The sequence below is a fragment of the Nansenia antarctica genome, assembly GCF_963989245.1.
Source record: "Nansenia antarctica genome assembly, chromosome: 15".
Taxonomy (NCBI): domain Eukaryota; kingdom Metazoa; phylum Chordata; class Actinopteri; order Argentiniformes; family Microstomatidae; genus Nansenia; species Nansenia antarctica.
In genome coordinates, this window is record NC_137685.1 from 28560540 (window position 1) to 28578637 (window position 18098).

Genomic DNA, 18098 nt, shown 5'->3' on the forward strand with positions numbered 1-18098 from the left:
CAGGACTACAGGGTTGAAGGTGTGGCTAGAGCCCATACGGTGGAGGGACAGCTGTGGCTAGAACCCATACGGTGGAGGGACAGGGTTGAACTAGAACCCATATGGTGGAGGGACAGGCTAGAGCCCATACGGTGGAGGGACAGCTGTGGCTAGAACCCATACGGTGGAGGGACAGGGTTGAACTAGAACCCATATGGTGGAGGGACAGGCTAGAACCCATAGTGGAGGGACAGGGGCTAGAACCCATACGGTGGAGGGACAGGCTAGAACCCATAAGGTGGAGGCACAGGGGCTAGAACCCATACGGTGGAGGGACAGGGGCTAGAACCCATACGGCGGAGGGACAGGGTTGAACTAGAACCCATACGGTGGAGGGACAGGCTAGAACCCATACGGTGGAGGGACAGGGGCTAGAACCCATACGGTGGAGGGACAGGGGCTAGAACCCATACGGTGGAGGGACAGGGGCTAGAACCCATACGGTGGAGGGACAGGGTTGAACTAGAACCCATACGGTGGAGGGACAGGGGCTAGAACCCATACGGCGGAGGGACAGGGTTGAACTAGAACCCATACGGTGGAGGGACAGGCTAGAACCTATACGGTGGAGGGACAGACTAGAACCCATACGGTGGAGGGACAGGGGCTAGAACCCATACGGTGGAGGGACAGGGGCTAGAACCCATACGGTGGAGGGACAGGGGCTAGAACCCATACGGTGGAGGGACAGGGCTGAACTAGAACCCATACGGTGGAGGGACAGGGCTAGAACCCATACGGTGGAGGGACAGGGCTAGAACCCATACGAATAACGAATGGACTTTATTGTCATTGCTACAGTACAGGTACCAAACAACGAAATTTAGGAGGGGTGGCTCCCCTGGTGTTAGGAAAGGGGAAAAAAAAGAAAAGAAAAAAAAAACTTGAAGGGAAGGAGCTGGTTTACATAAATAAAGGCTATGTACACAATCCACTGTACTATACTGTACAGATAGACGACTAGGGTTGTCATATTGCACAATAGTATTGTTTCACGTTATTTAAAGTGTCACAGTTTGCAGGCTTGAAATGTACATGTTTGTGCCTCAGCACTACACCTGATTTTTTCAGTCCAGCAGCTGCCATACAATCCGTCCAGACTGTCCAGGGCCCAGAACTTAGGTCTTTGCTGTGTTCAGGGCCTGGACGGCCCTGTGGTAGAAGCTGTTCTTCAGTCTGTTTGTCTTAGCGGCCAGGGTCCTGAATCGCCTTTTCGAGGGCAGCCTGGTAAAGTGTACGTGCCCAGGGTGGGTCGGGTCCCTGGAGATCTTGGAGGCCTTCCTGAGACAGCGTGTGTTGTACAGCTCTTCCAGAGAGGGGAGGGGGGCGCCGGTGATCTTCTGTGCTGTTCTCACGACTCTCTGTAGCGCATTTCTCTCCGCTGTTGTGCAGCTGGAGAACCAGTTACAGATGCCGTAAGTGAGGATGCTCTCCACTGCGCCGCGGTAAAAGGTCACCAGTATCTCCTGCTTGCTGTGTTCCTTCCTGAGGCATCTCAGGGTGTATAGCCGCTGTTGTGCCCTCTTGATGGTGCCTTTTGTGTTGTCCTTCCAGGTCAGGTCATCCCGCATGTGATGTCCCAGGAATCGGAGGGTTGAGACTCTCTCCACGCTCTCTCCGTCGATGAGCAGGGGCTGGATCTCGGACTTTTTCCTCCTGAAGTCTACGATGATTTCCTGGGTCTTTGACTTGTTCAGCAGCAGGTTGTTAACCTTGCACAGCTTGCTCAGTTGCTCTACCTCATCCCTGTACACCGCCTCGTCCCCCCCCGAGATACATCCCACCGCGGTGGTGTCGTCTGCAAACTTTACGATGTAGTTGCTGGGGTGGACGGGGGTGAAGTCGTAGGTGTAGAGGTTGTAGAGGATGGGGCTTAGCACGCAGCCCTGGGGGGACCCAGTGCTGAGGCTGAGGGCTGTGGAGGTGTGGGGGCCCACCCGCACCCTCTGGGGGCGGTCGGTCAGGAAGTCCTTGATCCACGCACATATAGAGTGTGATAGACCCAGGTCTAGTAGTTTGGTCACTAGCCTGTCTGGAAGGATGGTGTTGAAGGCGGAGCTGAAGTCCACGAAGAGCAGTCTCGCGTAGCTGTTTCCCCTCTCCAGGTGGGATAGAGTGGCGTGGAGAGTCGTCGCGATGGCGTCCTCTGTGGACCTGTGGGCTCTGTAGGCGAACTGGTATGGATCCAGGTTGGGCGGGAGGCGTGTGAGTATGTGGGCCCGGACTAGTTTCTCGAAGCACTTCATGATGATTGGTGTGAGTGCCACCGGGCGGTAGTCGTTTAGGCAGCTCACCGTGCTTTTCTTCGGGACTGGGATGATAGTTGAGGTTTTCAGGCAGGGTGGGACGGTGGCCTGAGACAGGGACTGGTTAAAGATGTTGGTGAAAACCCCGGCCAGCTGGTCGGCGCAGTCTCTCAGCACCCGTCCCAGGACGCCATCCGGCCCCGAGGCTTTCCTGGGGTCCACCGCCTTCAGTACGCGTCTCACTTCATGCTCTGTGAGGGTGAGGCTGCTGAGAGCTGGAGAGAGTGGTGTTTGTGTTGCGGTTACCTCCGTTCGCCCCTCGTCGAACCGGGCGTAGAAGGTGTTCAGCTTTCCCGCCAGCAGGGGGTCGTCCTCTGCGGCTGTGAGCCTGTTGGCTCTGAAGTTTGTCATCTGCTGAACCCCCTGCCACATCCGCCTGGAGTCGTTGCTCAGGAGGCATTCCTCAATCTTCTCTCTGTGCTCTGCCTTGGCCGCTTTGATTCCGCGCTTTAGGTTGGCCCTGGTGGAGCTGTACAGCGGTGTGCTCTTCCCTGCGAAGAAGGCGTTGTCCCTCTCGTTTATCAGTTTTTGGACCTTCCCAGTCATCCATGGCTTCGTGTTGGGGTAGACCCGGACCCGTTTGTCCACGGTGACTGAGTTGGTGCAGTTCACTATGTGGTTCAGAACCGACGACGTGTATACGTTGGAGGGACAGGCTTGAACTAGAACCCATACGGTGGAGGGACAGCTGGGGCTAGAACCCATACGGTGGAGGGACAGCTGCGGCTAGAACCCATACGGTGGAGGGACAGGCTAGAACCCATACGGTGGAGGGACAGGGTTGAACTAGAACCCATACGGTGGAGGGACAGGGTTGAAGGTAGGCTGAATCGATCACAGCCACAGAAAACGTCCTAAAACATCACATTCATTGGTAATAGAATAGTTGCGGTGTGACGTTATTATTTTTCGTCTACAGTTATCACGTGGGGATTAGAAAACATGTATCATTGCATTAATGGCAAACAGAACAATTTACTTTGCGCGTGCGCAGTCACTTCTGTCCATGCGATCAACCCATCAACTCACAGGAAGTAAATGTTATTAGAACGGAAATTAAATACATGGTATGTATACATTGTCATCTTTTTATGTCACCAATGTGAAGAGAGGAGAACATGGACTACTTTCACACCACAAGGGGGCGATGTGTGATATTTAATTTCTTCTCACACCACAAACAAGGTTGCTATGTTCAAAGAATGGGCCATCCCTTGTCATGAGCGAATGCATTTCATTATTTAATTACAAAACACTTGATGTTGGCTAAGCCATATTCATCAAAGTGAAAAGTATATTAATTTGACCACATTCCCTGAAATCTTACTTATCTCAATGTTTTAAGAACCCACTACAAAAGCATTTGCATGATCATGTGCATAGTTTCAAACATTCAGAAATGACGTTTACTGGACCTGAAAAGAAGACTAACAGCTGTATCTGAACAAAACAAACAGTATAGAAACAATGACATCATGTGTTTTATTTGGAAAGAGGGGGGCCACTCTTCTTTCCAATGCATGTCCCTGAGGTTGTTAGGGCAACATGTTTCTGTCACTGAGGCTATTCATTGTGCTCTTTGGGTCCTGATTGAGGATATCCTCCAAACAATTGCTCCTGGCATTGACTAAATTAAATGGCCCGGTATATCTTATTTAAAGTTTCAGACATCTAGCCTTTTTCTTCCCACACATCTCAGTCAGCATGAGGAGTTTCAGAGCTAAAACGCTTTGGAACTGGTGTGTGAAAAGTGTCCACCGTCTCTCTCTTGAGCAATGTCAAGACCATCTCATATCTCATATAATTTAAATGTCAACACAAGCCTGTTCAGATCTTAGATACAGGAAAGAAGTCTTGAAAAAAAAGAGCAAATGCACAACCTCTTTACACACAGGCCTGTCTGTCAATGGGCAGTTCCCCATGACCTTCTTGACCCCATACTCACGCTAAGAGCAGCCATTAGCGATTACTGCAATGATGGATGTTACTAAGGAAGGCAGCCTCTTCCCTCCTGAAGCACTGCTTGCGCACTCATATTGTTATATTATTTTGACAGGGGAGAAATTGAGCTCCAAATTAGCCGCCTTTTCACCTCTGCATTAAAGGACCCCGCCCTGCGCCGGAGGCCCAGCAGCAGAAGCAGGAGCCAGGGACACACGGTAATCAGGACCCAGCCCCGGCAGACTGACATTGTCTGTGCTAATGTCTCAGGGAATTCCAACACTTCCTCCCTCTCCGCACTGTAGGGAAACAATAGCCCAACAGTGTGTCAACAGCAGCACTCTTATGGACCATGGTACCACACACACACACACACACACACACACACACACACACACACACACACACACACACACACTCTCCCACCCCCTCCTCTGTCTGGCTCTGGTTAGGCCTGCTTGGCTGCAGCAGAGGATTGGGTTGCTCCTTGCTCTCCCTCCCCTCCCATCCATGGAAAAGGATCATAAAAAGTCGGAAGCAGCGTATCCAAGCCCTTGTCTCATGAAAGGGCCGCAGTGCGTGTCTGATGGCGATTATCTCCCCCGACATACAGGTTGGGCAGGAAGCTATAGGGTGAGCGGGGGGGGGCCGCCTCCCTCGTCGGCCGTCTGAGGTACAGCACCATAAGGATCTGTTTTGGTCGGAGCACGGCGGAGGAACTGTATCACAATATTACCTCTTCATATTTGTCCCATGGTATCCTTGGTAGATGTCTACCAGATGGCAGGGAATTCAATTCAAAAGTGCTGCTGAGGACTTTGACAGCATAATCTCCCTCCAAATGTCGACTTTTGACTTTTATTCCGTCTTAAACCTCACCGTGTAAACCTGTCTCGCAACCAGACATTGTAAGATATCACGTAATACAGGTGCTATAGGTTGTAAATGTGTTCCCTTCTCAGCCAACTTACATGGTCCAATTAAGGCCAAGAACATGTCGACATGCATGCCATGTGATACACTGTTAGCTGTTAGTATTAGCATTTGTTGGTGCTTCTTTGTGCTATTTCATCTGGACTTAGAATGCCAGGCTTTTCCACCCAGGAATTAAAATTAGAAGTTGGACATCTGGGTCCCAGCTCGGGCTGATGTCAGGACTGGCACTGACCCAGGACTTGGGCCCCAAGGGAGGGCCTCTGTGGGGTCGGCCGCTCAGGCTTTTCCTTCCTGTTCCTCTATGACATCTTCCTGCCTCAGAGCCCTGTGGGAGTCATTTGGAAGGCTCCGGTGGGCCCACAGACTTGCAGGATAAGCTCATGCAGCAGCTTCTAATTAGGCTAGGTTTGACAGCAGGTGGACAGAGAGCAGTGTTGGGAGTGTTTTTATGCAAGCGACTCCCCGGAGGAGGCCATGTAACTTACTACCATGAAGCGATTTTACCATCTACCATGATAACAAGTTATCTACCATGATAACTCTTATTTATATCATACATTGTGTAGTCTATATATAATGCAGTGATGACTTTGACATGACAACGGCTGATCAAGTCATTGGTAACACACACACACACACACACACACACACACCACAGGTGTGCACTATACACACACAGGTACACATAATATATAGACACACACACAGGTATGAATAAAATAAACACACACACTAAACCTTAACCCCTAAACCTTTCCACCAGAGACTAGTGATTTACACCATTCATATATCAGCAGCTGTGTTTTTCTGGACACAGGCTGTAGGTGATATTAGCTGTGACTAATCAATAACACATGTGCATTAAAAAAACCATGAGATCCACTCGAACACACCAGTGTTAAAGCTCTGACCTCTCCTTTTTGCTCTCTCTTGTATACTCTGCAAGACTTGGCAGGTATTCAATACATTTCAATGCGTTATGATAATAATTGTTTTCTCCTGTAAATGCATAATGCTGTAGTAGATTGACGCACACGTATTTCATTCAACATCTGATAAGTCAATCCAACATTTAATTGACTACCTTTTACCCACTTTTACAGATATTATTGGGCATCAGTCCAGAAATGTGTCACATTCTCTGATGGTCCACATGAGTAATCACTAGTCTTTACAATAGCTCTACCATCACGACTCATTTGCCTTTCCTGTTTTCCCATTACCTTTGTACAGAGAATATGATGATTCGGTGTGATTCATGTCTTCCTCACACACTGGCATAGCTATGCCATAGTCAGAATGACGTTTGCTCTTCTATTCTGGAGTGGGTCAAACTATTTTTGAAAAGCCCTGACTACAAAGGACAAGACTGATGACTTCCTCTTTTGAAATATCTTGGCATTACACAGAAGAACTGGATAAAAATGTAATCTTTGCCCTGAGACTATTTGTAAACCTGTTTCCATTGCTACTGAGGTAACACTTTACATTAAAGGTTTAATGTTATTAAAGATTTGTAAGTTTATAGATTTTTTTTTTTTAATCTGGTATAAACAGTACTGATACAGAATATAACTCAATGATTAGAAGTGTGTGATCGTCACATTAGTGCTTGGGGGACCAAAAGCAAAAAGTGTCTCTAATCCTGTGTGCACTATATTCCCTTGACTACCGCGCCAGCAAAGTGATACTATCTAAGTGATAGTATACAATTTCAATCATTGAGTTACAACAGTTTATCACATATTCAGAAACTGTCTAGAAACTAATAGGTAATTTAAATGAGTAGAAATGCTTTACAATGCTTTTCTTTAAATTATTATACCTTAATGCAAGGTGTCTGTTTTTTCTGAAGTTTTAATGTTTCATGTTTCGACTGATTGAATTATAATACTTCCTGAATGACATCTGTAAGTTATATGTAAATTACAACAAAACCCCATTATCACAATATCCACACAATAAAAATGTTCATTATAGGAGGACTGACAAGACAACTACAACTATGTAAAAAAAATATTTAATTTGGAAGTAAAATACAAAATGGGTTGATATGGTTATATGGTCTCATTTATAACAAACATTCCTTCAATATCACAATTTGCAAACAGTAGCCTTAGAATGGTTTCTCATAACCAGCTTTTGGTTGGAGCAGTCTTTTTCCTCCAGATTCCCTGAAACTGATCCCATCTGCAAGTCTTTTTTCCAAAGGTTGTAGGTATTCTGATTTATACACAGGTGTGTACAATGTGTGTAAGTGAGATTTCCCTGAGTTCTCTGACTGGGAATCAACATTCCTTGGAACCAGAGAGTTGTGCCTATCGCCGACTCATCCGTAGTGCACTGCCTCCATGCCTACAGTCTCTTCCATCTTTCACCTGCAAAACAAATGCCATGTTAACCAACAATTCATCCAGATTTATTTCTCAAACACATAATCCAGAGTAGGAAATATTGTTGATCAAAACATTAGAAATCTTAGACTCTGGCCTTCATTTTATCCTCTCCTGTGTGGATAACTAGTAAACAAATAAAAAAATAATTGAGTGCAGTTAGATGTCAGTAACTGGTATAAATATAGACTATTTATTGTTTTGCCTTTAAAGGATATCTTAGCATAGGCCTGCTGCATATGACATAAATAAATGAAGTCCCAATAGGGAAATCATAATACTGAGATGGATCATTTCCACGGTCATTTAGATAATCAGTCTAAACACAGTATTGGCAGACTGTTCCAAGCTAATAATGTCAATCAATCCTGATTTGCATTATCAGGAAATAGGCTAAACTTTTTTGACATCGAGCTAATTATATTGCATGTTTATTATGTATTTATTAGAAATCATCTGGTAAATGATCTGACTGTTTGTAACCATGCTTTGTTATCAGATGTATTGCAATGCACATTTTCTTTGTTCAAATGCAATAATTCTACTTTTTTTAGCATCATTATTCTGGTGAGGTCTATGTAGGCTATAACACATAACAGCGAGCGTTTCTCAAACTGTGGTTGTTGATAGTGATGTATTAAACCAATATCTGACATCCAGACAACTTTACATTGTGGCCACACTTACCCCTTTTCTCTGGCTACTCAGGCAGAAGGTGCATATGGTCCTGGGCTGCCTGGCCTCTCCATCCCCCTGGGCGCGGTGCAGACAGGGGGGCTGACAGGGGGGCTGCCCGTCCCCCCGGCCGTCCCCCAGCACCAGCACGTTGGCTAAGTGCGAAATGTAGCTGGACGCCAACCGGAGCGTTTCGATCTTAGAGAGTTTTCTGTCCACCGGTTCCGTGGGTATGAGTGTCCGGAGATCAGTGAAGGCGGTGTTGACGCTCATGGTCCTGTCTCGTTCCCTGGCGTTGGCTGCGTTGCGCTGCTTGACCACAACAACCCCACCGACTCCGACCACATGGGAAACCCTGTGGAACTCTGCGCTGACGCACCCGGTCCCGTAGCTCTGATCCGAGACGCACCCACAGCTCTGGTCCATATGGTCCGATGTCCCTATGTCCGAGCTCCCGTCACTCTCGCTCCTGTTCTCCTCGTCGTCGGACATCGTGTTGAGGTCAGGAGGAGGGTAGGAGAAGGGGTGTGTTGCCACCGGTCTTAACATAGTAAAAGCCATTATAAACTAAATGCTTAATTGAAGAAGAAAAATATGGTAAAAAAAAAAAACGTGTATCCTTTTTTTATTTGCAATAAAGTAGCCTACAATTTACTTTGTGTGCATTCGCAGCCGTTGCAATCAGAACGTGCCCATTAATATTAATTCCCCCTTGCATAGGAAAATATTGTTTTGACATATCCCCATAGGATGGTGCGGCCGGGTGGTCAACAGAGCGTGTGTAACTGTCCCAGAGTGGGCTCTTATACTGGGGCTCTGCAGCAGAAGGGGAGGGGTGGTCTGGGACATGCACACCGATAACTGTCCAATAGAACCGCTGTCATCCAAACCCACTGTCATACAATAGCCCGACCTACCTTCATGCCAAGAGGTTAATTGTACCACAAATGGCCTAATTAGAGCAACAAACGTCTGATATTGATGTGTCCTTTTTTTTATACGGTGCCTTTTCCGTCCCCAGTACTAAATCATGTTGTATTTTGTCTAAATTTGGACAAATACTAATTCCATTAGGTTTTTCCATGTATAGTCAATTGTGTTATTTATTATGAATACAATGATATGGGCTTCTAAGTTGTTGTTTTCTACATTTTAAAAGCTTTGGTTAAAGATGTAAATTTGATTTTGCATGGGATTTGGGATGTCCCCAGTGTTGTTCATTCAACTTCAATCCAAAAAATAACTATTAAAAACATATACATTTCCAAATATGTTATTATTATTTCATTTTCCTGATCAATATCTATTGAAATCAAATATAGTTTTTATCCATTTTTTTTTTTTGTACAAAAAAATAAGGTTTTGCTTACAATATTGCTTGTCCCTGCGATCACTGTCCACCCTGTTATGCTGTGTTAATGTCCCTTTTAAAAGAAAACCATATTTCTCAATCACATCACTCTCATGAGGTGACATCACATCAGTGGAGGGGATTTCAAATGTGGTAAGCTGTGTGATTTTCTACCTCTTTTACCATCTGATTTTTATGTTTTTATCCAGTGAGTTTAATGTGGTTGACCATAACGTGTCCACCCTGTTATGCCTAAATATTGAGGAGATCAATCAAATTGAATAATTTCCAAAAAAAGTATTTAGTGCAAATTAGATTCCTCATCATGTATTCATGGTCATTCTAGGCATTATGCTAACACAGGCAGGCTAAAGGCTAACTTTAACTCAAAATGTCCACCCTGTTAGTGTCCACCCTGTTATGTGTCCACTCTGTTCTGGAGACACTCGCCCTATTCAACTACAGAGGGTATTCTAAATAAAATAAAATGTAGGTGCCTGAGCTCGACCACTGTTTTTCAGCAAGCTAGATATGTCCTTTATATAATAGAACATTAAAATATAGATAAATCAACAATTTATTTTTCACAAGTTATGAAGTCCAAATGGCACCGTATAAATTTGTTTACCCGTACGCTAATATTTACATTAGCGTACACACTATATATATTTCTATTTTTATTTTATTTTATTTATTTATTTATTATTAGCCAATTGATGATAAAAAAACAGACACTAATTGTATCTATCCAATGACAATATAGTGTATTATTTTTGCAAGGAGGTCTAAAGTCTATTTCAACATGGAAAAATAGTATTGATAAGGTCAAATTAAACACAGACACAGATACTTGACGGACACTTTCCTCAGAGGCCAATTTAACAGTGGCGCAACAGTGAGCCAGGTTAGTTTGTCTACTGGGTTAAGTGCTGTGGGTAAATAAACACTGAGCAGATGCTAGAGGTGATCAAGACCGACTTTCTCTGGTGGAAAAAAAAGCAAATGGCTTCCAGATCCACTGGCAGAGTGTCATCAAAGGGCCTGTTTTCACAAACACAACCCCTGACACATCAAACCTCCAGGAGCGGCCTCTGGCCCCCAGCTCAGCTGCACCAACAATGGCGACCCACAGAAGACCTGGTTCCACTCGTAAAGCGGGACACCGTGAGTTTTACTGCGCTCGGCCAACGCAGCAACACGACCCCTGCACGCTTTCTCCACCACCTCACAGTTTGGAACCATAAATACTTTTGCCCCTGCATCTAAGGAATGCCATTAAAAACCCTGTTATGGTGATGAAGGGATAATGAAGTGTGTGGTGGGTAAGGCTAAGGTGAAAGTGTTTTCCGATAAGACTATCATGATAGAGTAGGATGTGAAAGTTAAGTCTTGAAAACAGAAGGGGAAATAATAAGAAACAGATATTTGCAGTTTGCTAGATGCTGACATACAGCTGTAATCATGACATTATAAATACATTTATTTGGAAACGTCTTGGCAAAATAACAGGACCAGACAAAAGAAAAGAGGAGAAAATGTTGAAGCAATGACAGACATCTCACCACCCCTCGTTGATTCACCCTAGCCTCCCCCACCCCCACCCCCCCCTGCTCTTGGATAACCCCTACATCGTTGTGAGTGATGATATGATGACTACAGTGCAAGTCAGCCACAATATTGTGCTAAGCCCAGCAGAGCAGGGCTACAGTGAGCCACTGGGTGATTCTCTCTGTGGTCAGACATACATTGACTCACTGCCTCCATGAAGAACAGCTGCACGGGGGAGGCTAAAGAAGCTCCTCTGAGCAGCAAACCAGCCAGCTGCAGGCTGACGTCCTGCAATAATATCTACTATGGATTCAATCGTCCACAATAGGTTTAATATCTACAATAGATTGAATAATATCTACAATATGTTTCAATATCTGAAATAGGTATCTACAATCGATGTTCTAACAATCTAATGTCTATATTAGATTCAGTAAGAATAGTGGAGAAGAGTGTGTAGAAAATAGCATGCATTCTAGAATAGGTTGGATGACTTTTCCAGTACCTGTAAAGCTAGAGAGGTGGTCCCACTGCAAACACCAGATCTCCCCAGAACAACCTCATGAAGGCTTTATGGTTCAATGAGATAATGGCACACCTTGTATTCCTTACTTCCCACCAGGAGTGAGCGATTATGTTTTGTACATTCAGTTTGGGTTGGGTTGAGTGACAGAAACTCAGGAGAGGAGGCAAGAACCAGCTTGGTATTTTGCTCTCCATTTCATACACTTTATTAGGACTAGTGAGAGATACAGTAGCAACAGTATACCTTTTCATCTCCCTCCCCCTCTCTCTCTCTCACTCCCCCCTTCCCCCCTCCCTCCCTCTCCGTGCCAAAGATACTGATCGTCTTACACATTTTGTGACATCTTGAGTGATCAAGGCAGGTGAGACTGTCCGTTAAAGTTCAGCAGCAACAAATGGCCTCTGCCTTCAGTAGTATGACTGACTGCATTCTCAACCAGTTACGGTTCTCATCTGAAGATGAAGAGCCTTCAGAATGTAGACCTTGAGAAAGGATTTGTACTTTTTTGGTACGTTTTTTAACGTAACAACTGCATTTTGTGAAATGATGACATCATGACCTTGCTTCCAAGGGGAAGAATATTAACCATACCATACCAACAAAAACAACATCAACCACAGGCCTTTTTTTATGGAAGGAGGCAGGCATGTGGTTAGGCCTGGTCATCTGTGGCTCAAGCCCTGAATGTTTTCTGAATAGCCCCGGCTCTCCGGATCCTGGGGGGAATTTCTTTTTTTAAATTAAAACGTTGCCATCAATTTAGCGCATTGCCATCGATTTAGCGCAAGCTACCACCCGTCAATCAAAAACTCTGCTACCACCGACTCCCCCCCCCCCTCCCCAGTCCCCCAGTCCCCAAGTCCCCCAGTCCCGCGTCAACGTGGGCTGAGCTAAGCCCCCCAATGTCCTAACCTCCTAACAACAGCCCTGGGAGGAGGGATATCCAATAGCAGCAACAGGTGCCGTCAGATTCGGAGGCTGATGAACTAGCATGTCCTCGTCACGTCCTCTGAGACCCTGGTCGCTCCCAGACAGGCCGAACGTCAACCCCTCAGGACAGGAAGTCTTCTCACACGCGACGATTCTTCGGAGAAGCCCGCCGCTCTCCTTAACAGCCGTCCAACCAGGCTTGCGGTTCCTCTGGCTCACATGTGACTGCTTCCTCATGGGCCGCTGGGGACCGCAGGCTCCTTGTCTCAGATCCAGTCCGTCCGCAGGTCGGGAGGTTTATCAGCCCGGTGAAATCTACAAGACGGCCATAAAAGCTCTTCTCCTCTGATCCTCTGATCCTACATCCAAGGTGAAAGGTTTGATAAAGGAGGCTATAAAAAGGCCCCATCCGTTCCAGCCTTCTGTTGACTCTACCTGCACTTGATGGAGCCCCCCCATACCTAGCATTGATTGGCTAGAAAGACGGAGGGGGGACTAGGGGGGGACCCTAGTTGATGGAGTAGTTGGAGGGTGGACCCTATTGCTTATGTACAGTGGGGTTGAGCTGTTTTTATGACTACATCCTTTTTAACAGCCTGTGGTTTGGAAAAGCATGTGTGTGTGTGTGTGTGTGTGTGTGTGTGCATCTGTGTGTGTGCATCTGTGTGTGTGTGTGTGTGTGTGTGTGTACATGTGTGTGCATGTGTATGCGCACGGACAGCATTGTGTCTCAAAATAGTCATCTAGAGCGCTGCTCATAGCATAGTTGACCTTCCCTTAGGGGGCCCATGGGTCGGGAGCCCGGGGGGAGGGCTCAGACCCGTCTGGGCCAGAGGGGGGAAAGGCCTGGTTCTCATGACACCTGACCCAGTACACATCCTGTCCTCAGCCCGGCAGCGTGGCGTGGTGAAGGGGCCTTTTTGCCCTTGGTCTGAGTAGAGCCAACGGAGATGCAGTTGGAGATTTGGACCTCGTAAGAGTACCCATATAGAGGAGGAACCCTGTACACCACTAGCACACCTATATGTGAATGGAAATGTTATTGTTTGTATATGGAGGTGTCTTTGCGATGGATTTCCAGTTTGATCAAAGTGGTTGCCCCCTCTGCTGGAGAAGAAGAAGAGCTACAGCAGTCTGTCCTCTTTTCTTCACATCCTCCTTCCTGGCTTCCTTCTCAAAGTGCTTTTTCTCATTGGAGGAGATCTAAGGGGAGGAACTGAGGAACTGAGGAAAGACTATAGGGAGGCAACCAGTACTGTCAGTGTCTGGGATTGGCCTGGTGTCTGTTTGTCTGTTATTTGCTTGCTGAATAGACTCAACAATGTTGCGTAAAATGAAAAGGAAATGAAAGCATGCATCAAACAAAATGTAATATTCTGAATTGATAAATGTACTACATTTACCTTCTAATCATAAAGATATTTGTAACATTCCCTGTGAAAGTTCTATGTGCTGGGTGTATCTCCTCACATGTTTATAGTTGATACTTACGGATGCTGGTGAATGACTCAGATAAAATACACAGGAAACAGTGAGAAACGTAATCAAAATATCATCTTTTAATAATTAATAGGACTTGATAATTGTTTCTCAATTACATACTGTTATATAGTTGAGAACAGTTCAGATTCAACAGCCTTGTGGTAGCCCAATAACCAGGGCAAATAAGCAATTTATGGTAGCTACCAAATTGGTAGACCAAACCTCCATCATAGCGGCATAACAGTATTACCGTATTTTTTTATTTTAATGTCAAAGTATCACCATGTTGCATAACACTGTATTTACATTTAACAGCCTCTGCATAGATTTAAATGGGTATATTGAACATTTCCTGTGTAGAACATGGGTATCAACAGTTATTATTAAACCATATATGGCTTTGTCTGCTGAAATATATTACAGCATTTTCTGAGATCTATTTATGGATCAACTAAATACATGCACAATGAATGAATGAATTTATGTTTTAACAAATAAATAAACAATTTCATAAATAAATACATTCATAAATAAATGAATAAATACACAAATACACTTTTCAGCAAGTGTTTGAGAGCTACTGTAATTGGCACATAAAATAACACTGGAATGTAAATGATTGCAAATAAATAAATAACAATCCATCGAAAATGCTCTAATACAAAATATTCATATTTTTCAAATAAATACTGACTTGGTTATTCAATTCTTTTCATCTCCAATCATCTCTTATTTTCTTCAACACCTCCTAGTGACCTTATTGCTTTCAATCAAAAGGCAGGGACAGGAAGACACGTGGTGTCTTGGACCAGGTCTCTCCAGTGAAGGAGATCCTTCTTGTATCTCAATAAATAAAGAGAACATAAACAGTGGTGTTTCCTCTCTACTGGATCAACCCTCGGAGCAGCAGTCCTCCTCGTCCCCGGAGCCCTTGAAGCAGGCTGACTCGTAGTGCTTGTTCAGGTAGGACTTGAGTGCAAAGCTCTTGTTGCACCTCTTGCATTCGTAGTGCTTGAAGGCCGAGTGCGTCTGCATGTGGGCGCGCAGGTTCGAGCGGTCGGCGAAGGCCTTGCCGCAGTGGGCGCAGGCGAAGGGCTTCTCCCCCGTGTGCGAGCGCATGTGGCCCTGCAGCAGCCAGGGCCGGCTAAAGGCCTTGCCACACACGTGGCACTCGTGCCGCAGGTCGTGGGTGAGCATGTGCATGGCTAGGGCCGGCATGGACACGTAGGCCTTGTGACAGGTGGGACACCTCCGGGCCTGCTGGCTGTCCAGGCTGCGGTGCGTCTGCTTGTGGCGGCTCAGGTTAGAGGAGGTGGCGTAGGTTTTGCTGCACTCGCCGCACGAATGGCGTCCCGGGCCCTTGGACTTGCCTTTGGTCGGCGTGGAGGCTGTGGAGGACGCCTCCTGGCTGCTGTCTGTGTCTGGGCCTCCCTGGCGGGGGGACGGTTTGTTGCCCCGTCTCCGGGAGCGGCCATCGGAGATGAGGAAGGAGTCCACAGCGCAGCCCTCCTCTGGGCTCAGGATGCTGCTGCTGTCCGACTCGGCGGCGCTGGACCGGGGGCTGTCTGGCTGCTCCATGTCGTGGTCGGAGAACTCCTCCCCTCCACTCCCCCCTCCGTTCCCCGGGGAGTACAGGGGCCCTGAGGAGAGCCCGGTCTGCCTCCTGGACCCCGTCTCCTTTGTGCTCTGGCATATTGAAGGGATGACGTAATCTTGGATGTAGCCTGGGGGTTTTAATAGAGAAAAAGATTTTGTAAGAATAAAGGCCATCTTTGGCAAAAACTTTTACAAGATGTTTTGGATGAAAAATGGTTTGGTAAACACCTTTCATAATACACAATGTTATAGGTTTTTTGGAATGCACTTGTTATGATCCTTATGAAATTCACAGCATTCGTTGCATTTATTTTGTATTTGTAAAGCAAATTGGTGAAAAAAAACTCCTCATGGTCTTCTGTGCATTGCAGATCAATATGAAATTGTATACAGGAAACCATTTGCAAGTGCTTGGCTCAGCAAGCTTTGCAAATTAAATATGAATGACTCTTCAGTGCAGTTTTGCACCAATCAATAAGTCATCTGGCTCAGAACAGAAGCGCTATCATAAATATCAAAACGCAAAATAGGCCTATAGATGAATACTCCTTCATAAAATTAACACAACATTCACAAAAAAAACTACCAAAAAACACTTGTTAGTTAAGTTCTATATAGAATTTATCCGCCTGTCGCAAACCCATAGCACCATATCTAAATCTGTTATCATAGAGTGGAAAACACACAATGTTTAAGTAGAGAAATCCCTAACCACTAAATCATTTTAATCAGATCATTCCCCATCTGTGGTGTTGAAAGTGCCTGTGAGTATGGTAATGGAGAGAGTGAGTGACAGGTGGAGTGTGATTTAGGGATAGGGAGGGGGAAAGGGGGGGGTTATAGTCTGATCTTGACAGCAGCATGCAGTATATTGTGCTCCCCCCCGCAACACAAAGGGAACCAGACAGCTGGCATCCTAAATCTGTGGACAAATGATCTCGCAAGCTCTGTGATGCTGAAGGACATTCCACCAAAAAACACAAACATAACACACATTTCTATAGACTCCTATTTCTTTAAAATAGAACTTTATAGGGTAATAATAAGATCAGGTTCATTCGTTTATTTTATTTTCTTTAAACAGAAATGACTACTATGATAACCCTCATGCTCTTTTTCTCTCCTTATTTTCTAACCAATGCCTTTCTCTCTGTATCAACCTGTCATATTATCTCATTGGTCTGGAGAGAGGGATTAGATTGCTGCAATACAACCCCCTGCGGGTACCCAACATCCTGTAGGATCAGATGGAGAGATGAAGCGATGGAGAGATGGAGGGGGGGGGGGGGTTACTGATAACAGAGGAGGACTCAAGGGCAATGGCACCAGCTAAGGACAAACCAAGTCCCATGTGGATATCTGCTTTCTGCTGAGGTTTCTGGGACCTCACAAAAGGCTTGGATCAGATCCCTCTATATCGCCTAATGCCTGCTGCATACATGTATAGCCATTATGCATGTACACAATGGCATTAAAGCAAAGCCTGTTGTGTGATCTGCTCTGTATTAAGCTGATTGGTCCGGCGTGACCTGAATACTATTTACCATCGCTGGAGTTAGAAAACAAAAGTCTGGAGGCATGGTTTGGTTTGGGGAGAGGGGGAGGGGGGAGGGGGGGGATTAGGTAGCAAACACAACATCACAGGCTGAAAGGCAGAAGGAATATCAGGAATCAACGGTTTGGGTCTGTTTTGTTTTTGTTGTTTTTTCCCCTTCCTTTAGCGTAGTAGTACTATTGATAATGATGTTACCTTGCACATTTAAAATAATCCAGAGTAAACAAATATTGTTATTGACAATTATGATATTGCAATATGATGTTGCAGTATCTACATATGAACAGAAAACAGATTGGTGTCCGTCCCGAAAAACACAATTCAGAGGTATCTTGACTCACCATTTTCACTCAAACGGACCGCCAAGTTGGTTGCAGACTCAGTGATGGCACGTGTCAGTGTGTAGGACCCATCCGAATAGTGCTGATGATGATGATTGGAGGAGGAGGTAGAGAAATCATGGACCTTCAGTTGCTTCACCAAAAAAGAACGTGGCATTTTCACAACAGGCAGATAGATCCTAGTGCCACATATGAAGAAGGAAAGAAAAATAGACCTGAACAGTCTATGGCAGGCCAAAGTCAAAGAAAACCAAAATGGAGGTTAATGACGCCAAAGATGCTCTGAGATTTTTTTTCTTCCCTCACAACAAAAACTCTTTCAGGCCAGGATGGCCTCTATGCCAGAAAGAAGTGAAAAAGGAAAGGAGGAACGTGCTTGGGAGTGGGAAAGGAGAGAGGAGAGAGTGAGGAAGAAAGACAGTGGAGAGAGAGAGAGAGAAACAGAGACAGAGACAGAGAGATGAAGGGAGGAGAGAGAG

The 18098-nt window shown here is 45.5% G+C and overlaps 2 protein-coding genes across 2 annotated transcripts; both read right to left on the bottom strand.

Annotated features, from left to right (window-relative positions):
* Positions 1 to 7540: 7540 nt before the first annotated feature.
* LOC308171063 (transcription factor 15-like) lies at positions 7541 to 8851 on the bottom strand (the record flags this gene model as incomplete). The annotated part of the gene is made up of 2 exons (XM_080545936.1): positions 7541 to 7600; positions 8303 to 8851. The coding sequence occupies 2 exons, from the start codon at positions 8849 to 8851 to the stop codon at positions 7541 to 7543; spliced, it is 609 nt and encodes a 202-aa protein (XP_080402062.1).
* Positions 8852 to 15018: 6167 nt separating this feature from the next.
* LOC308171293 (transcriptional repressor scratch 2-like) lies at positions 15019 to 17782 on the bottom strand (the record flags this gene model as incomplete). Its single annotated transcript, XM_080546127.1, has 2 exons — positions 17620 to 17782; positions 15019 to 15851 (listed from the first exon to the last, which is right to left on the bottom strand). The coding sequence occupies exons 1-2, from the start codon at positions 17774 to 17776 to the stop codon at positions 15019 to 15021; spliced, it is 990 nt and encodes a 329-aa protein (XP_080402253.1). The 5' UTR covers positions 17777 to 17782.
* Between the last annotated feature and the right edge of the window lie 316 nt (positions 17783 to 18098).